Here is a 26,822-nt window from a genome sequence, read left to right as displayed (position 1 = left end):
GCGCATGCGTCTCAATTTTACCGGCTATATTACGCGATATCCGGTTACCGAGGGCTCCCTTCCTGTCTCTTCCGTCGGAGTCGCGAACTTGGGTGTTTGTTCTCTCTCGCAGAGCTAAGGTCGGATCGACGACTTACACCGATTTTGAGTTCCATCCGTGTCACGAGAAACCAAATCTAAACGGGAAAAATGACGACCGAAGCCGAGCTCGCGTGCGTTTATTCCGCGTTGATACTCGTCGACGACGACATCGCCGTAACCGTAAGTATCGTCACGCGGCTTTTGTCACGCTTGTGTCCGTCCACGCCGTCTATGGTTTCGGTTTTATCGGTTTTGCGTCCCAACTTCCACTGCTCGCGTCTGTTTATTAATTATCGTAATTGCATCGTCTATGTCTTCTTTTTAAACAAATTCTTTTCTATTCAACGAGTCATATCTTGGTTCAATCTCTCGGAACCTAACCCTGGAGTATGCACGTGTTCCTTTGTGGTAAAAGCATCAAAAGTTTAATTAATTTTGGTGATTTTGTATTATCATGTAATTTCTAGCGATAAAAGGTCATATCGTGAATCTAATTTTTGTTGTTACATTGTTTTATTGTGAGTTTTTATATTATACATTATATTTATAATTATACATATATTTACACATATAATTATACATATAATTGTAATTATACATTATATAACAATTATACATTATATTACATATTATATAATTGTAATTATACATATAATTACACATATATTTACACATTATGTGTTATGTAGATTATACAGCGAGATTACAATCCATTAAACATTTACTACATAAAAATTTTGTTGATTATAAAATTTGCAAAACAGAAATGTTTAACAGTCTCTTAATCGATTTGTGATAATTTAGACAAGCACCTTAATTTATTAAGGCTATAATGCATCGTCTACAATGACGGCAGGAATAATATCTTTCTGCTTATGTCTTACTGCATACTCTTGCTACCATTGTAGACGACGCTTAATAGTTGTCCAATTTTTCAATGCATTTCTGCATTAAAAATGCTCTCTGCATTTCAATCTTTTAAAAGAGAACAATATTTTCATAATCAAGGCAAAGTAATGTTTCACTACATTTTATATAAGGTGGCGCTTTTTGTTTGATTCCACTATTGCAAAAAGTTAAATATAGTCTTTAATCAAATTTTTGGGTTTTGTGAAATGATAGAATCTGCAAATTAATTTTATGTAAAATTAAAAATAAGTACAATGTATTATCTTGAATTATGTTTTTATTTCACAGGGCGAGAAGATACAGACAATTTTAAAAGCAGCCAATGTAAATGTTGAATCTTATTGGCCTGGACTTTTTGCTAAAGCCTTGGAAGGCGTAAATGTTAAAGAATTAATTACCAACATTGGATCTGGTGTCGGAGCGGCACCTGCAGGAGCAGGTAATACATATAATTTTCTATTGATAGACTATAAGCTTTAATCATAAGTACAAGTACTTATGTTCTTTTTACTTTCCTGTAAAATGCAGCAAGAAATTTGTATTAAGTAAATACTTAGGAATATATAACTGCGCATTTATCTGAAATAGATTTGGAAGAACGTTATTTAAGTTTGCTATAAATTTACAAATGTTTATTTTATCCTCTTCATCCACCGATCTAGATCATTTAAATTGCTAGCCCGGTCAGCAAAAGAGGTGAAAGAAATTGAAAACAAACTTTCTGATTATATCAATAAAGATAGAATCTTAAAGTTTTGTTAGCAACATGGAAAACTATAGAAAAATTGTAAATTTACTGAAATGCTACTTCAATATATCGCAATATAAATTAATCTTTATTTTTTTTTTAATGTCATTTATTCTGACAAACAATCTAACTATTATTCTTTTATTAAAAAAATATATTTTGTTCTTTTAAAGCTCCAGCTGCTGCAGCGCCCGTTAGCACCGAAGCTGCTCCAGCCAAAGAAGAAAAGAAGAAGGAAGAACCAGAGGAAGAATCAGACGACGACATGGGATTCGGTGAGTTATACATCAAGTTTATAATATTTAAATCTTAAGAAGATAACTAGATAATTGAAGAACAACGTAACAAATATTCAGTGATTAATATAGCATGTATTAGCTACAGAATATACACATGATGATAATATTTCAAGAATGAGAATACAATAAATTAATTATCTTATCCAATGGACGTAATTAATTCTGATATTAATCGCAATGCACTATCTGCTTACAGGTCTATTCGACTAGGGATCAGGGATCGCGTTGGTCCATTCCTTTTTATGTATGTACTGTTATATTGTACACACGATATAAACATATAAATGAACACGATATAAATGAAAACATTTTGATAAGAAAAGTGTATACTTTTTTCCAACCATAGAAAAGCGATCGCAAACAATAAGGGTTTTACTTTTCTCTTATTATATATGAAATATGTAATGTGTATGAGAATATTTCGATGAAACATGCGTAGAACATGTTCAATGAACTCTATGTGGGAAAAAAATATATTTCCTATTTTTGTTCTCTCTATAGTCATACATACATATATCTATATAGAATTCTATTTTTTTTGTACCGTGTATATTCAACGGAGTAAGCTACAATTCTCTAACCACATTATATTTTATTTCTCGATAATCTATCTGTTGATCGGTAATATGCGCTAGTAAATTCAGTCGATCTCTTACGTAGCATTTAATAACAATTGTACCGTCGTTAAAAGAACCTGCTTTTATCGGCGGATTAATTTTTTAATACACCGTCTTATTCAACAAAGTTACTTTTATGTGCACTCTGCTATGTAGACTCTCTAACTTGAATAATTATTACAATTTGTCACATAATAATTTGATTACATATTCGTGCTGTTACATTATATAAGATGATTTTGGTCGGCAATATTCCGTTATTTCATTTCTTAATCAATTGGTGTATATGGAGTGAAAATAGTTGTAAATTGAGAATTGTCAATCTTGATATGACTTTGAAAATGCCAAAATTAAGATCACCACTTTATTCTTTTCAAAACCAAGCAATTTTTATCTAAAACATTTCTCGCTAAAATACTTAGTTTAAGAGATAAAATATTTTAACACTTTAGTACGTGGTGGTGGTATACAAGATGGTTTACGACCATCTTGTGTACATATATTTTCTCCTTTTTAACAGCTATTATTTTAATTTTTTAATTCGCCGTTATCATCATGTTGCGCTTCTGGTTCTGATAATGGCAACCATTGTGCCGAAGCACCCGTTCCGGATAATACACGCTGAAACAATTCTCTTTGACACGAGCCGGATACTTCGCACTTGGCCAAGAGCTCGCCACTCGCTCGTAGCACCGAGAATTGTAAGACACACTTCGGTAATATGTCGCTGCTAATATCAAAAGTAAGAATATCGTTCCACACGGGGCTGGTAACCTCGCGTTGTACACTCGATTTCTTCTTCTTGAGACTCTTACCGTCCTGGATCAGTGACACCTAAACGATTTTTATTTTAAGTAAACCAAATTTAAGGTCAGTGCATCGATACGTACGTACCTTCACATACGGATTGGCGTTTACAGGATCGTCGAAAATGGGTAAATTTCTCGCCCTGACGACGATAATCGTCAGTTTCTCTATGGACAATTGATACGAGATGGAGACCATCAATTCACCCAGAGGCGGTGCTTTAAATCCACCCTCCGTCCCATATCGAAGAATTGGTTTTACGAGAGTGATCAAGTTTGCACCGAGATCCGGCACGGAAGAAAGAGGAAGTTGTACGTAGCCTAAACCACGATGTCTCGTAAACGCATCGAAATCATAGAGTAGAATTTCTAATGTTCGTCCAGCCAGTGATGATGCGGGCGTTACTTCAAAAACGAAGTCTTCATCGAATACTAAAAAAAAGATTAGATATATAAAATATTTTGATGCTTTTAAAGCAGAGAGAAGAATGAGAGTGGTCATGTCCGCAACCCGTATTTTAGCTGTTACCGAATCCTGTATAGGTAATGTGCACGATAATTGATTCTCTTTGGAAAAAAACCAAAAAATCGTGAACACATAACACAAAAAAGAATCACAAAATCGTGGACATTACCTACAGGATTAGGTAACAGCTAAAACGCGCGCGCAAGCGGGCATGACCATTCTCAATTCTCATCCTTTTCTTTGCTTTAAAGAGAGTTGCGTCATTTTGTGATAACCCCGTTAAAATATATAATAGGAAAATAGTTACCAGGATTCAAAGTACGTCTGTGTATTGTAGTTTGCCATACGTTATTACGATCAGGTAACAAACGTATCTTGGCGTAAGGGTCTGCGATGCCGCTCAATTCTCGGGCGCGAAGATCGTGTGCCTTTGTAAAACGCGAAGAAAAAAATGATTATTCCGATCTATACATTCGGCAATAGTAAATACATGATCTAGACGATGTACACGAGAAATAGATACCTCGATCAGTCTTACTGTAAGTATTCCAGCGTTGACATCGTATATCAAACCCAATTTTAATTCACCCCTGATTTCGTCAGACGAAGAAGTTGAAGAGGAAGACGAGAGCTATGACACAAAAAAATACACTTAGCTGCAGTAATCTAATTATTGACGAATTGAGAACAATATCACGAAACTACGATATACCTTGTGCCGTGGAGATGATTCGATCTCGACGCTGTTCAACCTGGAGTAAGACCCGTCTATACTCCGCGGCGGTGGTCTGACGATTATCATGCGCTTCTCAGACGCGATCACTGTGCCTTCCGGAATGGGTGGTGCAAGAGGACTCATTGGAGACGGAGAAATATCATCTGATTCGGAGAGATGGTGCATAACTGCGAAAGGAACGTTCAGGTGTATAACAGAAGACACTTCAATGTCGCGATTCCATTAAATTGACCAAATCTTCCGATTTTAAGAAATATATCAAAAAGATTTATACATACGTCATAGTCAAAATTCGTAAAATGTCTGACTAATTCAATTCCAATTCTACTGTATCTGCTGCCTTATTAGAAATTTTAGAACACACATGTATCTACCTCTTCTAGGCGAATCACTGGCAATGCTGTCAAATACATGATCAGACTGCCATTCATCATCATCCGACTGACTGTCATTACGTCTGATGATCTTATTTTCCCGCGAAAGCGCAACACCGACTAAAACGTCTTTCGATGACTTGGCTGCCTCTTCGGCTCTGTCTAACAAATCTTTCTCAAACCTGAAAGAGATTATATTATTTATTAATTTTTCGGTATATTGGAACTGTGATAATCGGCTCATTTATAGAAAAGTGGTAAATTAAATTAAGGCTAATATAAGCCTGAAAGTGCAGATATTTGTGCAATATCACAGTAATATTTTCTACTTCAACTTCATTAGAGCTAATTGCGGTCTCTCTCTAGGTCTTTTTCAGTCAATCAAATATAAATTTAAGTAAGGAATTATTTCAGTAAAGGCCGATACTAGTTCTAATGCGGTACAAATAAAAATATAGTTGTGATATGGCACATTTGCAAGTTTGTATCAATCTTAATTAAATCTATTAAATTTTATTGCTATTTTAGCGATAATTTTTTTTATGTTATTGTTATTAATTGTAAGCTGAATCATTATTTGACAGTTGTGATGAATGCAATAAGTGATGTTATAGACTTTATTCAGCATCGCTATGTCGGATTTTAGAACAGAATTTTAGGGAAATTATCAGTCGCGACTAAGTTATCCAAGCTAAAAATATACATTATATTCTAGGCAAAAAGGAAGAATACGAGGAATACGTGCCAGTTGAGCGGTCCTCCGACCGAAGTAAGCAATCGTCGGCGACGCGCGCAAATAGTGTAAACGATCACCGCTGAGATTGCCCCGGTAGCGGCTCCAACCGTGCCTAGAATCGCGACCACTCCGGCACCGTGAACATCCATCTTAATTGCGAACCTGCATTCGACATTACGATCAAATTTGACTTTTCATCGTCGAGCGGATTCACCACGATCCGCGTTGCAACGTCATGGTGATTAAACAGTTATTATTTAACAGTCACCAACTTAGGATGACTTCGAACAAATTCCGATCAATTTAATTAGCAATCAATTCCATCGGCAGAGTTGTTCAAAGCAAAATTCCTAATAGTGTAATTCACTTTGTCAAATCTTTTTTTCGTGTGTTAAATAAGAAAAAAATTAATGATTCTACTCACGTTAACAAAATAATGTTACTCGATCAGTTAATCGCTGATTAAGTTAATTAGAGTTTGGTCGAAATCACCCTTAAAGTTGATTCCCAGTTCAATTTACACGTCTTGTACATAAATAGAATTTGTTTTTCATGCATATGTTACTCTTTCTCTTTCTTTCTGGTGCGCGCACGCGTTCTTCTAAGTACAAAAGATACGACTATAATTTGAGAGAGGATAGCTAATAGCTACGTCATCCTCGTTTGTTCCAGATGGTGCAACTGGATCTGTGGAAATAAATCGCCCGAGGATATGCAGGCGTCATTATTCTCGAATGCCAAAGCGTACTCTTTGGAATATAACGCGCTCCTCCGGAAATAAGACACGAGACGCGTATCATTAGTCGGACATACGGCAAAACGTGTGGTAAATACTCACACTTACCCCTGTCATCCGCGCGGCGTTACATTACATTCTCGTTTACGCTGGAACGAGAAACTGGGAGCAACGAGCTGCTCCTTAGCTCCGAAGTCGAGGAAAAACGAGTTCACGGCGAGAATGATGGATCAGCAAACGGCGGATGATCTATCAATGGGCATGTTAAAATTCATGCCCTCCGTAGAACGTACACTTTCACACCTCGTAGACTCACCCTCGGAGGAGCGCCGTGAGGAGGACGTGCGCACGCGCCGGCACACAGATTCTCATCTCCGCTAACGACGGTGAAGGATCATCGAGCGACCTTGACTCCCTAAAGGTGAAGTGCACATTGCGGGTGAAAATTTTTAAACAATTTTTTTCGCCCGCTCGCGCAGCGAGCAGTCGCGAAAGCGCGCATGGCGCACAAGTGAAAACGCTAAAGAGATGTTAATTAACACTTGATTTGCATATACCTGCGCGAGCCTGCGATAACAATTTGTAGCCCGAGTCCTATACAAGAGGTCTTCCTAGAAAATAAGAAAAAGAATTTTCTTAATACATGTAAAGTAATAATTTCCTTTATATAATTTTGATTATTATAATCGATTGTTGATCACTGATCATCAATCGATTGCTTTTTTAATAACTTCAAGTGATTTACTTGTCGATAACAGCAATCGGCACGCATATTCCCTTCTTTTTAAACGTTATAAACATTTTGTCATGTTTATTATTGTTATATAGGAAAGAGGAAGGAGAAAGATATCGCGCTACCAACGAAGAACCGCTTACATCCAGCACTGAGATAAACGGTTACGGAGGGGATATCCTAGTCTCGCGTCGCCGGTTTGCCGACGAGGGCGACGAGCTAAATTTAGGACGCACGCGCGGACCTCGCGCAGCCCCTCTCGGCCGTGCCATCGTCGTCCGTCGTCGTCACGAGCCGCGTCGAGCTCGGGGTGTCCGCCGTGTCCGGCCGGTTTCCCGAGATGGCGGGTTCCGAGATGCCGCGCGAGACCAGCGAGAGACCATCGGCTATCGTGCGCATCGCGTATCACGTGCGTATAATGATAGCTATCGCGGCTCATTGTCAGTCACCGCTCGACGGCGGGTTGTTGTCCATCGCACTTAATAATAATCATCGTCGTGCCAGTCTCCGTTATTGATTTGTGGACTTGGTCCGTTCGCGAGTCGGTTCGCTTTCGACATTTACGTCGGCGCGTCTTTGCGAAAAGTTCCCGCCGACGCGGACGGAGGATTTATCTGCTATTTGTTCACTACGTCTAGGGCGAACATTTCGCGAATGTCAAGCGGTACCATGTCGCGCGTTGTCATGATAATTTCTAATTTCCGCGTTGACGTCATTGAGATATGCGCGATGGCGTAACTTGTAGAGTTTATTGTAAAGAGCCTCGAATCATTTTTACATAATCAAGATACATCGCGGACGTCAAAGTCCGACGTTTGATTCGTTTGAACCGACTCGCGAGAACCGCGAGATCGACGACGGGCTGCTACGGCTATTTCCGGCACGGATTTGCACGTGACTTGGAATGACTTCGGTCAAATCCCGACTAACTTATTAGCAAGCAATACAATGATAAACATTTAAAGAATAGGAAAAAAAAATATAAAGACTATACGTTAAAATACACATTAAAACAGGGCATTAAAACAGGATTCTGTTTATAATTTTATACATATACATAACATATTTTACATGTGTATGTATATAAGTATGTACAAAATTATGTATATTTATATTTTACACGTACGTAAAATTATATAATATAGAATCCTATTTTGAAATCTGACATATCGCAGGTAGACCATCTCTAATTGTAAGACAGGTTTAATTCTATTCTATTCTATTTTTTTCATCCTCATATCCATCGTGCCGTTTGTTTCCGCAGCAATTGAGCGTCATGTGCGGCACGCGTGATCCCACCGCGCCGAGTGTCGCGGATGCGACGGCCGGCGACGCGGACGCGCGCGGCATGGTGTGTACGCGTCGCCTGCTGGGTCTGCCGATGTTCGCGACGGTGACGTCGGCGTTCTGCGGCGCGTACGCGGCCGCGCGGGGCTCCCACGAGTCGGTCGCGACGATCCTGGGCCACGCGGAGAACGGGATGCGCGCGAGCCTGGAGTTCGCCAGCCCCGTCACCGGCAGAGTCGCCGGCATCTTGGAGACGCCGCTTAAAATCGTCGACGACGCGGTGTGCGTTGGCCTGGACTTCGTGGAAGAGAAGGTGCCCTCCGTGAAGCTGCCGCCCGGCCAGATCTACGCGAACGCGAAGGACGGAGTCAGGTGATGGTCCAGCCGTCGAGGCTCGAACGACGGAGCTCTCTCGTTCGAATTAAAGCCTTTCCTACCTGATTCTTGAATATAAAATATCCTAAATACTACCATGTTCTTTCCAAGTACAGATATATTAATGTTATTGCATATTATTATAAATGAAAATTGGCTCAATTATTATATATGCATTTTTATGCAAAATTAGTAAAACTGTACTGCATGTAAAAAGTTATACAGCTACTATATAAAAACTTACTAAGAGTAGTCTACTACTGATAGAAAACTACTAATATAGAGTACAGTCAATTTTTGTTTAGATATTCAGACACGATATAATTGACAATCTTTTCCTACGTATTTGTTTGGCTGTGTTGTAGGAATATATTTACGTCGGCGTTAGAAACCCTCAGGCTCCTGTTTGGCGGGTCGAAGGATCGGATAGAGGACTTGGGTGCGAACGAGGCCGCGCAGAGAATTCGGAAAATGTCTAGCTGAATGGTGAAAATGCGAGGGATGATTTTCGCACTCGGACTTTCGTCGTGGAGTGCGCTGTAATGTCTCGAATCCATTTCAAACGAGTTGACTCGTGTCAGAATTCACGGTACGTATTATGAAACGTTTCGGAACGGATTCCGATCGGAATTATTCCATTTTCCCTTAAAAAAAAATACACACACACAATAGGAATCTAGGAAATAACTACAATCGGAATCCATTTCGAAAAGTTCCACACAATACGTGCCCAAAACGGAATTCTATTTCGTACAAATAGAATACTGTCCTGAAATCAGACATGAATTGTAAGTCGTCTTAAAGCGAGTTTCAGCACCAGAACATTGCGATATAAAAATATAGTCTGTTGAGCAATGAGTGATAACGCAATCGTCTCGATGATAAGCGAGACTTGATGACAAGTGACATAAACGCGATACCCGCCGTAAAACGAATGTCCGGGTAGCGTTCGACTGCGATATATCTTTGTACGATAGCTGTTTTACGTTGTTACACAAATAAATTTCTCTTTCGTTTTTATATCTCCTTTATACGGTACGATTTATGCTCTAAAGTACAGCGTCGCGCTAGTTGAACATCGGCATCGCGTAAACTTCAGTTTGAACTCGGAGACGATCGCGCCGAACGAGATCGATGCATCGAATCGCGCGGTGCAAATTCCACCACATCAATTTCAGACCATTTCAGACTCGCCGTTCGGTTGACGAACCGCGATCGTTGATCGCTTCGCTTCGCTCCGAGAAAAAGCGGCAAGAATCCGCGGAGAAAATCGCGAAAAAAAAAAATGCAATTGAAAAGGAGAACGAGTGAGTCCGAAGGTCGTCCATCTTCGATATATCGTTCGATGCGTCGCACGACGGCTGACGATATCGGTCAGCATCGGGCCGGGCCCGCCATGTTATCGCGTTCAGGGGCTAGGATTACCGCCAATTCTCCGTGTGTGCGCGTCGGTTTACGTTGGTCTACGTGAGAAGTATAAATAACGGACGTCGCTGATCGCTGACTCGGCAGGCTCGGGGCTCGGTGAGAATCCTTGCGATTTGCGATCGCGTCTCGTTCCAAACGTCGGTCCGAGGTGATGCTACCCTAATTACGTCAGTATACCCACGGCGCGTCGCTATGCCTGACCAATACTGCTTCGTGTGTGCGAGCAACGAGGGTGTCTTCCTGGACGTCACGCCGGACAATCGTGACACTTTCGGCGATCAGATCGAGACGTGCCTGTCCAGCAAGGTAAATAGAACTATAAAGAATGAAGAATAATCGGCGAGCGACACCGCGCGCGCAAGTCTCGAGAAAAGGTTCGCGTTCGCGCGTGTTTATCGGATTCTCGGCGGCTCTTGTCGGATAGATTCGTTTGCTTCTTTTAGCGCTGATCGTAAGAACAAGTTGACATATGGAACAAGTATCTATATGGATTGTCGAGAGGCGAGAACGTTTAAATTTCGAAGCGCGAGGACGCGGTTTCCAATTAAGATTTCCATCGAGAGATCGCCGCTTGGTTTAGGTTTAGGTTAGAGTTGCATAGTTGCTGTTAGGTTAGGTTCGAGCTTGGCTCTCTCCCGAGGGCCGGCGCGGGCGGACGTCTGGCCGCGTCTCGCCTCGAACCTCGTAGCCTCGTACGTGCGAAATCTGAAAATCAGGGGGAATTGACGCCCCGGATCAATCCGGCATCAATTAGCCATGCCTGCGTCGCGTCCGATCACGCGTGCAGCGGGAAACATGACGCGTCGCGTCATCTGTTCCCGAAACTCGGAACTTGCGAGTGTGAAAACAAAGAGAAAAAGAAAAAAGAGGGAGTGGGAGAGAGAGGAGACGTACAGATGGTGATGGTGTAGGTAGATGTCTGCTTACTACGCTGTGACAAATAGTTCCGAGCCCGGGGATATATCGCGAGGAACGATGGAAGTGCGAGCGGCCGCGTGACGGACCGCTCGAATCGCGCTCGGCTCCGATTTTTTTACGCGAATAAGTACTATTTTCTTCGCGAGCAAAAAAGGAGAGAGACGTGGATCGTGTCAATCTCGGTGTTCGGCTTGTGTCCGTCTCGTGTCCCGTTTTACCGACATTTTGCTGTGCGTACGTATGTATGCGTATTTTATTTTACGTACGTGTATATGTAAAAATATACACACAGTGAACGATTGCGGATATTTACTTAATCTCTCGCGTCGACTAAGCATTCCGTTTTTTTTCGTACGCGTTTATTTACGTTGCTCCGACTTGGTCCGAAAATTGGAAGGAATTTGTGGGATAATTTGTATGTAGCTGGATATTATTGTGTGTTTGTTTATTACATCATCTCGGTCAATATTGAGTCGACGTATTGTTTCATTTGTTAATGAAAGTCGCGCAGGTTCGTCTTTAGTGAATAGTGATACACATATGTATACGCATACTGTATACATATAAATGTATACGCAATAGTAATAGTGTATTACTATTCACTAGACCGACAGGCCACTCCGTTTTTTCCTTTTTTATTAACCCACAACGAGAGAGGAAGATGATTAGAATTAAGAATAATGATTGGATAATTTTGGAGTAATGCTGTAACCTGTTCTCTTGTCTCTTAGATTAACGAATGCATCGATCTGTCAAGCAAGATATGTTACAAGTGCGCGTATGAATTAGATCAGTGCGCTAAATTTGTACAAAAGTATAAGAAGTCGCACGAGATATCGGAGCGGAAAGCCGCGACGTCAAGGCCATGTTGTTTCCTGTGCCACGAGTTAGTGGACAGTAACCGTATCTTCGATATTACCAAGGACAATAACGTGTTATTTAATCCTCTTCAGAAAATCCGCAGCATTTTCAACGACGATGTAAGTCCGAGTGTTGTCTTTTCGTCGCAAGGCAAATAATACGCAAGACAAATGCCTACATTTGATGTCTATGTTCTGTTTTTGCAGATCAGTAAGAAGAATACCCGTTTGAAGCTGATATGTCTATCGTGTCGATATAACTTGGATGTTTTGTATGATCTAAGAAGGGTGTATCAGGAAACAATCGCCAACTTAAAAGCTCTGATTAATGAAGAGATAAACTATTCAAATTTTCCAAAGGTAATAACAAATTATGTCGAATTATACATGCCTGCTATATTTTGCGTCGATTTTTTTTTTTATTTTCCCAGTGACATTTATATTACGCACGTGCAATTTTTCATTGCAGGTACACACAGATGTGGTAAATCGCAAAACGACTATTACCACATTTCCAGATATCACATTTTATGGTACGGTAAATTCCGATAGCGACAGTAACGATAATACTAATATGGCGCGACGTGGTAAGCGACGTCTTAAGGGACACAAGGCACAGATCAATGCACAAATCAAATTGCGAAACAACAAGCCGAAAGTTAGAACGTGCGACAATTGTCATGGTGCAGTTGCCAACGGTATCGACATGTACAGATTTTATCACACGGGTCTAACGGTATGCAAGAATTGTTGGATAACGATAGATCCGAGTAGTGACAAGATACGACGATCCCGTCAGACACAATCCTACTTGGCAGAAACGAAATTGTGCGCAGTTTTCTTGACTGACGTACTGAGTCAAAAATCGCATAGGAAAAAGAAAATGCACGAGGAAAAAAATAAGAATGATAATACGTCGCACGAAAGTTCACAGGAAGAAGAAAAATCTGCCGGGAGTAGTAGTTCTTCGTTGGTCTCATCTAAAAGGAATCACATTGTTAACGGTAAAGCAAGACGAGGAAGAAAACGGCGAATTAACATCATGGATAGGTCGCAAGACATTGAGTACACGCCATCGAAAATGACAAGATTGAGTAAAGAGCGCGCAAACACGAATGAGGTGAAATCGACGAAAGCGTCAGTGGATGCAGAGCAACAGTCCAGCACTCATTTGACGCAAAGACGAGGACGTAAAAGAACGATCGATGATAGAAGTACGGATTCGGACGGTTCTCTGGAACAAAGAGAGACCCGTAGTAGTAAATTGAATGACCGTGTAAATAAGACAAATAGGAAGAAACAGAAATCCATTCTCGAAGAAACAACATCATACGCCCGTTTAGACTCTAGCGACGAAACGTCTAACGAAGATGGTAGGAGTCTGAGAAGCAAGACAAAAGGTGCGACGAGTTTGTCGACTGTACATATAAAAAATGAACGAGAAGAGAGAACCACCGGCAGTAGGACGAGATCGTCTTCTATATCTAGTACAGAAATGACATCGATGGAATTTAAGAGCCCGAAATCTCTAGCACAGTCGGAAGCTAAGATGGAATACGCTTGCGACAAGTGCGACAAGAAATTTGACACCAAGCTGTCCAATGCGAAACACAGACTGACGCATCTCAAGCAAGCTGCATTAAAGCTGGAAAAGTTAACCGTTTCAAGCGTTAAGGAGAAGCAGGAAACTGAAGTTGATTCACAAGATGACAATATTTCCAAAGAAGCGACGTCGCGTCCCGATAGAACCGCTGGCAAACACCCCGACGATCCATCGGAGGAAATCGATGTCAATATCGAGGATACCGATGACGAAGAGATCTTCAGTTTATCTACTAGAAAAAATTCCACGAAAAAGGTGAAAAACGAGACAGGTAATGAAGACGGCAATGTAATCGATAAACCGGAGGACAACACAGCGAGGAGCGAGTCGCGCGTAGAAGAAGAATCTGCAAATGATGAAAATATTGAAACAAATGAGTCTGAACAATGCGAAAAATCGACAGACATGCCAGACGAAACATTAGAGATAGAAGATGATAAAGACGAAAAAGATGAAGAGAAAAGGGAAAAACATACGGAGGACAAGGATGAGACATCGGTAAACAGGGACAGTGACGAATCCAAAGATGAGGATGTGCAGAAAACTGCTGTCACTATAGAAGAGGACGAGGCTAATGTGGATGAGGAGAAAGACAAAGAGATAGAGGACAACGCGAAAGTTTCTTCTATAGAAAACGAAAAGGCTATTAATGAATGTAATAATGATGAAGAGGATCTTCACGAGGAAACAACGCGCGATAGTGAAACGCGTTTATCAATTCATGAAACAAGCAAGGATATCGAGGATCATGAAAGTTGCGAAAATAATTTAGAAGATAACTGCGAAGATTATAAAGATGGGATGGTGGATGAACCAGATAAAGATGAGATAATGGATGAACCAGATAAAGATGAGATAATAATGGATGAACCAGATAAAGATGAGATAATGGATGAAACAGAAATGCCACAATGCGATCTAATGGACGAGTTTTCGAAGGAAGATACAAAAGAGCCGGAGGAAGACTTCCTAGAAATTCTGTCGACTGACAAAACTGATACATTAAATGACCAAAGAGATTTGGATGACACAATCGTAAATGAAGACAAGGAATTCGAAATTGAGGAATTGGAAAAACAAAATAGGTTTGACGAAGAAAATATGGAAGCCGAAATAAGTGCAGATGTTGATGAACCTAATAGTGCAAGAGATACTATCAAGCCAGATCTTTCAAATGGCGAAAAGCACGACGAGATAAGAGATAGCGATGATGACGATGTCACATTTGTTCCAGTAAACAACGACAGCAATGATGACAGGGCAAAATGTAACAACATCACGGAAGAAACAGTCTCAATAGACGATTTGAAAGAGAAAAGGAAATTAGAGGAAGAGATAAAGGAGCTCGAGCAATTGGTCGACGATAATGCAATGAATAATAGGCATAGCAAGATACAGGAAAATTCGACTTACGTCTTGGACACTAGCTCTGCGGATGCGGCAAACGAGATATTGAGGGAAGTATTTGAGCTCGCTGCCGCTGAAGTTCAACATCGAGAGGATAGTAGTAACACGAAGAACTCGGACGACGTCACAATTTCGGAGACACTGGAGAACATATCGCGGGAGATACGTAAGAGTGCCGATATGCCATCTTTGGATCCGATTAGCGTTATGGAGTTAGACGATGATATTATATTGAACTAATTGCGCCCGTGGCAAACAATCACTATTGTACATTCTGTCCCATTTTTGCGAGAAATTTATCTTTGTCGTGTGTGCAATGCCTATTTACAATTACAGAGGATTTAAGTTGATTGAAAAAAAAAAGATGTGAACTGCTGGACATACATGGGCGCATACTTTATTGCAAACTTATTCTTCGGTGTAATGAAGTCTTCAAGGTAATTCGCACTTTATATTTTTATTCCTTACATTAAATGAAGAAAGTTGGAAGGACTGCAACGACCGGGCAGTTCGCATAATTTTTGTTACTATATATTAACTTATATCGTTTAAGAGTAGTGTTTGTTAAGTATTAAAGATAATTAAGTATCACAATAGCATTGACTTCACGCTGATTTTCGTGTAACAGATAAGCTATAAAGCTATGCTGTAGTATGTTTGCATTAAATGCGGAAATAACTAAGATTTGTTGTAAAATTAAGATATAAACCTAAACTTGTATTTGTAACATTACAGTGTGATTATGTATATATATGTATATATATGTATGTATATGCATATGTGTATGTATATGTACATATACATATATGTGTGTAATATTAAGATACAGAAGAAATACAGAGTAATATTATGAAGACGTTTGCATAATGATTTATCAGAAATCTGTGTGTCGCATTTTAATCATATGGTACGTGTGTAACTTTCTATTTACCAAGTTTTAATTCAAGAAAATAATTGATTTATCGTAGGTAGTAATCGTAAATAAATTCCAAAATTTTTGAATATAGAATTGTAAAAAGATTTTCAGGAGCAAAGGTATCGATTATTAACAATTGTTATATAATGAACATACATTATATGTGGACCCTTATTGATAAATTGCAGAAGATGCTAATGCAATAATAATTTCAACATAATTATTTTGATATGTAGAGCCTCTAAAATCTTACATTAATATGCGTTACTTGTCTGTATCACTAATTAAAAATTGGAATTTTTTAACATATTCTTATAAGAATTATATATATATATATATATATATATATATATATATATAATACACACACACACACACAAATATATATATATGTTGTAAAATAGTATTTGGGAGTGATATAATCTTGAGCATAATGTAATAAGTTTAAGAAATGTGTGGAAGAAATTATATATACTAATGTAAAAAAATTACAAAAAAGTAACATAATTGCAATATAAATTTTAAATTATTAAACTTTCCTTAAATTAAATATAATATATATTCTGAGATTTTACATTGATAGTAAGCATCTATCTTTTAATTACAATGTAGGTAATGGAGATAATTATGCATGTTAATTACATGTTATTAATTAATATTAAGTTGTTAAAAACTATTAGCAGATAACATAACGCCTTCATATTCTTAAAACTATTAGTTTTCTATTAGTTTATTCGCAAGAAGTATACTTGTGTGTGCTTTATTATGGAAATCAATTATTTATCCCATCATCGCGCATGATGTGTAAAGAAGAATATATTATTTAGTTGTATAAAAGCATTGCTAATATCCCTCTTTGCATTTTTAATACGTATATAATTAACATTTAAATTAAATTTGTGAATATTGAATTTTCATGTAATATTTTACCAAAAGAATGGAATGTCATTTATGAACATTTATTGTAGATATTCAGATAAAAAATATTGAATTAGCTATCGTGCATCAAATCGAATTTTTCAATGAAATTTCGCGGTGTTTGTGATATCGCTAAGAGAAGATTGCGACCAAGACATCGCCTCTTTGTTTTCGAGGCTAAGCTCCTCCGAATCTTCTGAAATAATACAGCATGGTTTATCATAGTTACGTGTGATGTAAATCAAACGCGGTAATCAGAAAGTTTAAGAATTGCAAGAGACGCGGTTCTTTTATAGAATTTAATTTAATTTTTGTCGATTGATCGCTGAATATTGTCTCCTACCAGCGTGCAGCTTCTTCTTTTCTTTTTCAGTCCAAAAAACACTTCTACGATTTTTCCACTGACAAAGCGCCATTATTGCCTTCGGATCGGCGGCTTCGCATCGGTGTATAAGATGGACGTATTCATCGATGATTTCCTGCCCTATTAAAAAGACGAAGAGATTTTAAATGCGTCGCACGTTATAGTTCTCGTCTTGAAGAAGTGTAACTCGCCTTTCGAAACTCCGGCAAGGGCTCGTGCTTTATCAGCGTCGTTGCACAAACCGAGTTCGTTGTATAACTCGAAGGACTTTTCTAAATAAAACGTCGCGATATCTGGTCTTCTCTAAAAAAAAAAACCCAAGTTTGTTTTCGCATTGTTGACTAATCCGAAGAAATATTAATTTTATTAACACTACAAATTAGATATCGCGGAGCGATTGTGCGTTAGATATATTTAAATTACATACATTTTGTGCAATGTTAGAAAATTCGAAGAAATGTATGTAATTTCTGTTTCTATAAGTTTCCTCAATAATCTTGTAATTTTTATATGGCGTCTCTTGTTTCTTTTTTATAACTGCGATCCGTAACAATTTCTTACCTTACTCAGAAAATACTCGCCGGTGCAGCAATGTGCCTGTGCAAGTTTTTTCATGAGTCCAGACTCGGTTGCATTTATCATGAACAGGCTGAGGTGCTTCTCCGTGTTCGCGTCGTCGCCCAATTCCTGCAAACGTGAATCGTCCGTGAGAATCGTGTCAAAAATTGGCATTTTTTTCGAGATCAAAATCGCATTAAAACTTGCACGCGTGACGGTAAAATATAGGTCGAAAGAGGTACGAAATTATGATTTAATTTCCCCTCCATTTGCCGTTTCTATCCATCGTTTACCGTGGCACGGGAAAAGTATACATTTATACACGTAACTTGTACGCAAGTGCCATCGCCATGTGCGCGTTGCAGATGCCCTCCGGGTCCGAGATTCTCTTGGCCATTGCCAGGAACTTGGAGAAGTTCCGGTAAGCGAGTTTCACGTCGCCCGATCGTAACTGACTCATGCCCAGCTCGTACAGAACGTTCGCACTGTTTTCGTAATGCCCAGCTGTGGAGATGACCGGTGATATCGCAACGAGCTTTTTTTATAATTCCAAGAGAACGCTGTGTTTCGCTGAGAGGCGAAGACAGCGATGAAGATCGAACTTGCACGATTTTTTAGACAACAAATTCAAAATAATGAGGTAACATTTTAACAAAGTCATGATGTTTGAAATGACTTTCTCATCTTATAGTCTCATCTTATTTTCATCTTTATCTTTTTTATTTTTAAAAAGTTACTTACAATCCGTCGCTCGTGCGAGAGCTTCGGTGTACGCTTTCACGGCAACGTCCGGTTGATCAGGACCGACTTGTTGCGCGTACATCAGCAGTGCTTTGTACAGAAGTACGTTGCATTCTCGAAAGATAGTCTCCTCTTTTCGACCAGTCATCTTCGACGCGTTCCACGACTTCTCCTGAGATGCTTCACGTGCGACTTTCAAGTGATACAACGACTGCACCGTGTCCTGCACTGATTGCATCACATGAACGTTAATTGTATTAATATTACTAATTTATATTATAATTGTTAATTTGCAATTGATCCCAAATATTTTATTAATTAACAACCGTGAATTTTTTGACAACAATATTACATAATTATGCGAAGAGAAGAAACTATGTGCAGTTGTTTAGGGCAAAAGTCGACAGAAAATCGTGGTTTGGCGGGCCCTGTTTGTTTGCCCATTTGTATGTTAAATATAATTTATTTCGCTAACTTTGCTCGAACAGAAATCGGCCGTACAGGTAGTGTGCAAAGGTGCTCATGCGCTCATCATCACCCTCGATCAATTTAGCGTTCTCCAGAGCGCTACGGTAAAGCCGCTCCGTCACCCACCACCATTCCCAGGTCATCGCTTGAAAATACAGCGCCGTATTCAGAAATTCCGCGGCCATGGAAACGTAGTCTCCTATATCCAGAAAATTCATAATATTCGTACTTGTTCTCGTACTTTGTACTTCGTATTTTCCTCCCAGATGTCAAAGTTTAATGGTAAGAAAGTCAAGATCATCATATGCGAACGACAGCCTTAATTTACATACAGTTCGAAAAACAATTGTTTTTGTTCTAGCGAATAAATGTGCCTGATTAAAGGTTTTATATTTCATTCGCACCGGCGTTTTTGGCTCGCTCGACGGCGATCAGACTTTCCTTCAGGCGCAACATCGCATCCCTGGTGTTCTTTAAGCGTGGCTTCTCCCACGTCAGGGTACCAGGACCAGCCTCCCTACGAATCGCTTCATCGAGCTCAAATAATTCTTTCAAATAGCGGACCGATTCCTCGTAGTTGCCTTCTTCGAGCTCGTCAACGATCGCTTCGTGAAGTGGTAAACGAAATCTATTTGGAGACAGATTAATAAGAAGAGGACGAGTTTGATATTTCTTCAAAACGGAAAAAAAGAAAAAGGAAGGAACAAAATACAAGTAACAGCAGTTCAAACGTTTTAATGAGGTATGGATCTATGGAGGATATTTTACTTATTTAAAAATAAAGCAACCTTTTCACTTCTGAAGGTTTTAATATCGGAAGCATCGCCCTCAGCTCGTCTTTAATCTTCTCCATCTCTCCCGTACGAGCTGCCGCGAGAGTTTTGATCATCGCGCCTTCTCCGATCTTGGGACCGACTTCCTTGAGTTCTCCACTAAAATCTTTCCGCACCGGTCCTTTCGAAAGTGTCCCTAAGTCGTGTCCTCGCACGTGCGTGAGCCGGTCCCTCGTCTCGCGAGCCCGACGCATCTTTCACGATTAATCGAGGACAAGGAATAGTTCAGTTCTCAGATTTCGCGGCGTAGAAAATGCCACATTTATTGCAAGAGATAAATATCAACATAAGCAATATGCGTCATACAACGAGCAGTAATATACAACATGTACATATAGCTAATAGCGTTTGTTTCGCGCACGAGTTGCGATTAATCGAGAAATTCTCCACCGTGAGCCATCAACGGGACTCGGAAATTCGCGGCTCGTTTCTTCGCCCTCGTGCTCCTCTACTCAACTACACGTAAACGCCTAAGTAGAACATAAAACTCATAATGACATCGCGATGTTATCTGGACATGTTCAACTTTTAAGTGATGAGTAAAGTCATTGTCATGAGTTTTATATTCTATCTGGACGGAGGAGGGACGCCGCTTTAGGCGGTGGCGGTCGCCCGGTTCCTCGGTTCCAGCCTGATCTTGAAGCCCTCCGCCCGCTTGAGGATGATGTCGGCCTGGAGTCTGAAATCGGACTCCTTGATGTCCGATTTGACACGGAAGTTCCTCATGATCGTGGACAGGATAATCTTCAGCTTGAGCATGGCGTATTTGCGGCCCACGCAGGAACGCGGCCCGGCGGAGAACGGCACGAAAGCGTAGTAGTGACGATTGGCGGTCTTCTCCGGCAGGAAATTGTCAGGATTGAAGACCTCTGGGTTCGGATAGATGTGTGGCTGCCGGTGCATCTTGAAGGTCGTCACTACCACCGTAGTTCCAGCTGGGATCGTATAGTCTCCCGACGCTGAAACGGCAATCGTAAATCTTTACGACTAGAACAAGTTTTCGTATATCGTGACATTTATACGTCGTAATAAATTATACTATAACATTTAAGTACTGTCTGTAAATCTGCTCGATCAAGAAGTTAATAAACGCTTCACTAATAAATTAGGTATCTCGGAGTCGCGTGACATTCGCATGATTGACGTACGATTTGCGGGTAACGCAAATTAGTTATGTGCGGATATCTCGGCTTCGAGAACTCACCGAGCTTCAAGTCGGTATTGATCGTACGCGCGATGACAGGCACAGGTGGGTACATGCGAAGAGTCTCCATGAGGCATCGCTCGAGGTACTTCATCTCAAGGGTGTCTTGGAAAGTTGCAGGTCTGTCGCTATCGCCAAAGATTTCGTCGACTTCTTGGATGACCTTCTCCTGAATGTCCGGATGGCAGCCCATCATCGACAAGAAGAAGCTGGATGCAGCCGCGGTCGTGTCGTGTCCCTGCGAATGACGGAATGGACGGCTTATCGAGAATCAATCTTCTAATCGCATCCGCGATACTCACCTCGAACATGATAGTGTCGACCTGTTCCTTGACCTCCTCGTCCGTCAGGATAGAACCGTTCTGACCGGCCTCCATCAACAGATCGAGGAAAGCTTGTCTCTTCTTCTCGCCAACGTCATTGTCATCCACGTCGAGATCATCTTTCAGGCCGGCTGCCTGCCCGAAGGAAAGTCCCTCCACAGAGGTAACCTAAAGACAATATATTATATATACGTGATAATGACGGTCCATCGTTCGATGCGGCTTTTTAAAGATTCTGAAAATTACTTTAGCGGTCTTGGCGTTGCCATTTTGCACGGAGTCGTCGATAATATTGCGCTTGCCACTCTTGAACTCCTGCTTCTTGCGCGCAATGACCTTCTTCGTGAGCCCATGAATGATCTCCAATAAACGGATCTGATCTTTCCCGTATTTTGTGAGATTGAACAGCCAGTCCGGCCTGAGCCAAACCTTCGTGTGACGCAGGTGGAGAATGTCGCACATCCTAAGAGACGATTAGACAATAACGATGTATCTCATATGTTTCAATATGAAAATATTTGAATATCCCAAGGAACATATTACGTAAAAATTTTGCTGCACGAAAATTCGTCGTTAATGTTATGTTTTACAAATCTAACGAGAAAGATCCCAAGATCTATGAGTCCAAGATATTTTTTTGCTAAAAAAAGCCGGATCCGAGAACATGTCAGAGAACATGTCAGAGTAGAGAATCTATGATTATAAAACCGATTTCCGGTTAAACCTTAGTACCGCATAGAAAAAAAGAAGTGTCAAATCAAAACTTATATACTTGGATATATGCAACAATCTATAATCTTCTTATAAGAATTTTAACTTTTTTTTCTTGGTTGAACTATATAAAATACTTCATTCGAGCAAGTTTTCTTCGTTTAACGCAATATAATTTCATTTCAAGATTACATTGAAATTAAAGATATTTTTAAATCGAGAAAATTCTTTTTTTTTTCTGTGCGATTAAAGATGAACTGTGCGCAAGATAATTCTTGATATTTCTCTTTCAGTCTTGGTTTCCAAATTGGATTCTGGATACTTGCTTCATAACGGCCATGGCGTATTCGAAGCCACTTCGGTCCTGCGTGGACTTGGAGACCCCCATGGCGGTTTCGAGGAGGATCTCGACGGTGCACTCGGACATGTAGTCGTGACAGTCGAATTCCTTGTCGCCCTCCTTACGCATCCGTTCCACCACCGCACGTGAGTTGGCATTAAAGAGGTCAATAAAGCTCTTGAGTACATTTAAGTGAAACGTCGGCGCGATCAATTTGCGATGGGCTCGCCATTTCGGACCTGAAACGAGTCATTTATTACCGATCTGATTTTTGGGCCAAATGGGGGATTCCCAACTTTTCGTAAATAGCTGAATAATAATATAAAGTAAAAAGTGTGCTAATAATTTTTATTTTTAATTATATTACGTGCGACTTTTTATATCAGTTATATGATAGTGAAAAAATTCTACTGTGCCGAATGCGGAAAAATATACAAAAACCGTTGGGTGGATGGTGGATGACAGAACGCAATAGAAGAAAATTCGAAGCAAAGGAAGGAAAAAATTTCACGGAGATGTATTTAAGTGTAAATTTTATGTAAATTTCCTCCTCCCACCCCCCGTTGTATTCGGTGTCCCGTGAACTTTTTATCGAACACGCGGAAGTAGGAAGAAGAATGAGCGGAGGAGCCGGGGAGTAAGCGAAAGAGTCAGATAAGAGTCGTTGCAAACGCGCGCGAGAGGGACGGGGGAGAGACAGAGAGAGAAAGAGAGAGAGATGGTCGTAATTGTGTAACGAGATCCACGGAAAGAGCGCGATGCGCGCACGTTGCACGCGCGAGGACGGAGAACGGGGAGAGAAAGCACTGACGCGTGCAAATTTCCTTCCTGTTCTATGTCCCGTCGATTTTACTCTCGGACTGATTGCATTTCACTCTCCCTGACTGCCGCTCTTTTCTCCGCTCTCCTTAGATGCAAGTGCGTTTTAGGTCTCGTGCAACACACGCCGCGCGCATAGGCGTCGATCCTCTGACGTCTCTGCAGCTCTGCTCCTCTTCGATGTTCACCATCGAGGGGGTTGCGTCGCAACCCTTTTGATCGAGCCTTCCTCCTTCGTTTTTCCGGGAAAATTGATTCAAATCTGACTTTTCTAACTTTGCGAAATATCAGCTCCCTTAAGTTCTTAAGAAAGAACCGGTCAAGTCACCCGGTTGAGCGCTCAATCTCCCTATAGACATTAAATGAGGCAAGAAAACCAGAAAGTTAACCGGCAAGTCGTGTTTACTCGCTTTTTTTCACGTGTTTTACATCGGAATCCCATAATATCGTGTCACTATGGCGTTCGTTTTACTGTTACGTAAAAGTTCACCGTGGAACGGATCTGGATTCTGGACCTGTCGCTCTTAAAATCTTGATTATGATTTGTTTTTCCTTTGAATGCATCGTCTACAATTTCATGCATGCTGGACACATTAGTTTGTCAGAATATTGACAATATACCAATTTTTAAAAATTGTAAATTGAATACCAGTTTTCCAATCGTCAAATTTAAATAACGTCTTATATTCATGTTTTTCTTTCTTAAATTATTTATGAAAGAGATATTATTTCGCGACGTGAGAAAGGAAGTTTCTTTGTTTGATCCGACAATTCGATCGATCCTTGCTCGTTGGTTTAGTTGGTTTAGTTGATTTCGCACTCTAATTTCACTCTCTCATTTCACAATTGCGAAACTCGATCTAGGCGCGCGTGATCTAGGCAGTCGAGGGGCCTGTTACGAGGCCGTACGCGATAACAGCCAGAATTATGTGATCGTTATACAACCAATCATTACTGTAAAACTCGCGCGAAGTAATGCAGGAAAAAAGGGGAAGAGGAAGGAGGAAAAGAAAAAGACCGGTACGAGGTGTGCGCTGACGCCTTTGCCGGCGTGGATGTCTCGACTCGCGACGAGGCTCGCGAATTAACCGAGGCGATAGCACGCGTCGTTACGTGCACGCTGCGCTGTTACGCTTCGACGAGAGAGTTTCGTCCATGAGAAAAAAGGACTTTTTCTCGCGGTATCGAGAAAGTCGGCGATAAAAGTCCGCGCTGCATATCCGGCGGCGCGCGCGTTTTGCATCTCGTATTAGTTTTTTGTTCGCTCATGATGATAGAGAACTTGCTTTGACTTCCCGTGGAATGCCATAGTTTGAATTGTCTGAAACATCGGCTGTCAATAAAATTAATTGAGAGTGATGATCGAATAAGAGGAAAGAGACGCTTGATTGAAATTCCATGAAATTGTAAATGAATGATTTAAGTTTAGTCTGGGAATACCTGAGATTAATTAAATTTGAATAGCGAAAATGATTAGCACTTAAAATGGAGTTACATTAAATTTCATAAAACTGTAACCTTACGTTTATAATATATAATATGTTTTATAATACAATTTTTTACATTGTACGTATATATATTCCAAAATTATTATGCAAAATTTTTTGAACCAAGTAATTGGGAGATACGGTTTTCCAAACGTAACGTTACTCGAAACGCAAAACAGAAGGAATAATATGCCTTATGGAACTGTTTTTCTTATCATATCGTGGACTATGTGATACGCATATTCGATTTAATTAGATTCAAATTAACTAATAATGGCCTGATAATTTAATCGATCGACAGAAAATTGTAGCATTTTATGATTATGGCCGGTATTTGTAGTCCGTTCTTGTTTCAAGACCGTCTTAAGTTATGTCTTAAGATGCTAATACGCCCTGGTAAAAATTACCGTTAAAAACCGTTAGAAATGGAAAGGAACGCATAGTGAAACAGTCAGAAACGGCCGTTTTACTATGCGTTTCTTTCCATTTCTAACGGTCTCTAATGGTAATTTTTACCAGGGCGCCTTTGTGATTGGTTTATGATATCTTAAGATTGTACTCAAGACGGCCTGAAATATAAGAACCGACTGTAAATACTGTCGTATGTTATGAGAAGCCAGTTTTTCAGGAAGCAATAGATATTTGCATTTATGACTTTGAATTGACTGTGCGTAACCTTTTTCACTATTGAATCTCCCTTCTTTACAACTCAAAGAATATATTTGAATCAAATTATTTCGAATTTAAATAAATCGAATATACGTATCACGTCCGTACGAAACGACAATTCAAAAATATTACCACAAGAATACTTTCGCGTTGAAGATAACATATATTTATGGCTTTATTAGAACTTCTTTTTGCAAAATTATATAACGCTCGTAATGAAAAATTACGAAATTACGAAAAGTGTAATATACATTCAACGGTGAAATTGAACGATGACTTACTTTCAGTTAATTGCATCGCGCGCTTAATGATAGTTTAATGATGATTGCTAACCTGAGGATAGTAATCTTTATAATATCCTTTTTGCATAGGCGGAAATTTATTTCACGAGCGACGAGAGCTTCAATACTGATAGCGAATGGCTAATACGTACCGGTGGAGATGAGGAGACCGTTTCCGAGCCAAGGCTGGAAGAAACGATATTCGGTGGACTTGTCGATGTAGACATGGCTAGACAAGATGATCTCAACGTCGCGCGGGTCCATCAGGAAGACCAGCAGCTTTGGTCCGAGCCACAGCTTGATGATCTGATCGTACTCGAAAGACTTTCTGTACAAGTTACGAAACATGGCTGCAACAGAGATATAGGGGTGCATGATCGGCCTGCTCGGGAGTTACGTGATTATGTACGTGGTAAACTAGTCGCGCGGCGCAAAATCCACTCGGTTATCCAACCCGAGAGTCATAATAAGTAACACAAAAGATACACAGAAGATATGTAGCGTAATTGTCAAATTAATTGAATTCAATCTCAAAATTATAGCGAACGTTGGAACGACGTTTAGTTGACGCGATCTGGTATGTTCGTAACCCGTTAACGCGATCTAAACTACGATATTTGTTTACAAGAATTTCTTTTATTTTGGATTATGACAAGAGTGAGAAATAATTTTAAAAATTTACTCGGCAAAAATGTAAAGTTGTTTAAATTTAATGTGGATATTGAGATCAAAGGATTGATTAATCTGAGATGTTGGAAAAATGTCCGAATTAGGATATTGATTTTATACGCGTTTGCCCACGTGTATAACACGTCATTGTGTTTTTACAGTATCGCCTTACTGTCCGAACTTCCTAGGAGCAGCAGCGCATTTCCGATCACTGGCAGGCCTTCTGGACCCGGTATTTTTTCCGCCAGCTCGATCATATGGCGGCGTGAAATCTTGAAGTAGATGTAATACAGAACCAAAGCCGGTACCAAGAGAGACAAGAAAACGATAGACGCCGATGTACCGGTGGATGCCGCAGCGGCAGCGGATCCAGTTATCATTTCCGGTTCGGCCGCCGACATG

The 26,822-nt window shown here is 40.1% G+C and overlaps 6 protein-coding genes across 9 annotated transcripts; 3 read left to right on the top strand and 3 right to left on the bottom strand.

Moving 5' to 3' along the window:
- Positions 1-52: 52 nt before the first annotated feature.
- Positions 53-2,359, top strand: LOC139818950 (60S acidic ribosomal protein P1). The gene is made up of 4 exons (XM_071788014.1): positions 53-261; positions 1,279-1,429; positions 1,912-2,013; positions 2,234-2,359. The coding sequence occupies exons 1-4, from the start codon at positions 190-192 to the stop codon at positions 2,245-2,247; spliced, it is 339 nt and encodes a 112-aa protein (XP_071644115.1). The 5' UTR covers positions 53-189; the 3' UTR covers positions 2,248-2,359.
- Positions 2,090-7,404, bottom strand: LOC139818942 (synaptotagmin-5-like). Of its 4 annotated transcripts, XM_071787998.1 has the most exons (10): positions 7,254-7,404; positions 7,066-7,119; positions 6,825-6,923; positions 5,782-5,934; positions 5,037-5,218; positions 4,639-4,829; positions 4,450-4,557; positions 4,234-4,354; positions 3,549-3,892; positions 2,090-3,488 (listed from the first exon to the last, which is right to left on the bottom strand). In XM_071787998.1, the coding sequence occupies exons 1-10, from the start codon at positions 7,307-7,309 to the stop codon at positions 3,183-3,185; spliced, it is 1,614 nt and encodes a 537-aa protein (XP_071644099.1). In that variant the 5' UTR covers positions 7,310-7,404; the 3' UTR covers positions 2,090-3,182. The 4 variants fall into 4 exon arrangements, with proteins under 4 accessions (XP_071644099.1, XP_071644102.1, XP_071644100.1 ...); XM_071788001.1 differs by lacking the exons at positions 6,825-6,923; positions 7,066-7,119; positions 7,254-7,404 and adding exons at positions 6,197-6,459; positions 6,617-6,759; XM_071787999.1 differs by lacking the exons at positions 6,825-6,923; positions 7,066-7,119; positions 7,254-7,404 and adding an exon at positions 6,617-6,756.
- A 74-nt stretch (positions 7,405-7,478) lies between these two features.
- LOC139818947 (perilipin-1-like) lies at positions 7,479-9,923 on the top strand. The gene is made up of 3 exons (XM_071788012.1): positions 7,479-7,650; positions 8,506-8,900; positions 9,269-9,923. The coding sequence occupies exons 1-3, from the start codon at positions 7,582-7,584 to the stop codon at positions 9,384-9,386; spliced, it is 582 nt and encodes a 193-aa protein (XP_071644113.1). The 5' UTR covers positions 7,479-7,581; the 3' UTR covers positions 9,387-9,923.
- Positions 9,924-10,284: 361 nt separating this feature from the next.
- LOC139818938 (uncharacterized) lies at positions 10,285-15,973 on the top strand. The gene is made up of 4 exons (XM_071787989.1): positions 10,285-10,637; positions 11,981-12,229; positions 12,317-12,469; positions 12,579-15,973. Exons 1-4 carry the CDS (start codon positions 10,524-10,526, stop codon positions 15,357-15,359), a joined length of 3,297 nt encoding a protein of 1,098 aa, XP_071644090.1. The 5' UTR covers positions 10,285-10,523; the 3' UTR covers positions 15,360-15,973.
- A 1,039-nt stretch (positions 15,974-17,012) lies between these two features.
- Positions 17,013-20,111, bottom strand: LOC139818548 (uncharacterized). The gene is made up of 9 exons (XM_071787277.1): positions 19,873-20,111; positions 19,489-19,712; positions 19,092-19,343; positions 18,617-18,844; positions 18,211-18,379; positions 17,879-18,077; positions 17,509-17,620; positions 17,297-17,437; positions 17,013-17,149 (listed from the first exon to the last, which is right to left on the bottom strand). The coding sequence occupies exons 1-9, from the start codon at positions 20,109-20,111 to the stop codon at positions 17,055-17,057; spliced, it is 1,659 nt and encodes a 552-aa protein (XP_071643378.1). The 3' UTR covers positions 17,013-17,054.
- A 35-nt stretch (positions 20,112-20,146) lies between these two features.
- Positions 20,147-26,821, bottom strand: Cyp4g15 (Cytochrome P450 4g15). Its single transcript, XM_071787997.1, has 7 exons — positions 26,593-26,821; positions 25,904-26,101; positions 22,482-22,734; positions 21,691-21,907; positions 21,424-21,612; positions 21,122-21,359; positions 20,147-20,876 (listed from the first exon to the last, which is right to left on the bottom strand). Exons 1-7 carry the CDS (start codon positions 26,819-26,821, stop codon positions 20,512-20,514), a joined length of 1,689 nt encoding a protein of 562 aa, XP_071644098.1. The 3' UTR covers positions 20,147-20,511.
- Between the last annotated feature and the right edge of the window lies 1 nt (position 26,822).

Source organism: Temnothorax longispinosus, chromosome 9, assembly GCF_030848805.1.
Source record: "Temnothorax longispinosus isolate EJ_2023e chromosome 9, Tlon_JGU_v1, whole genome shotgun sequence".
NCBI lineage: Eukaryota > Metazoa > Arthropoda > Insecta > Hymenoptera > Formicidae > Temnothorax > Temnothorax longispinosus.
This window is presented reverse-complemented; position numbering and strand designations above follow the sequence as displayed.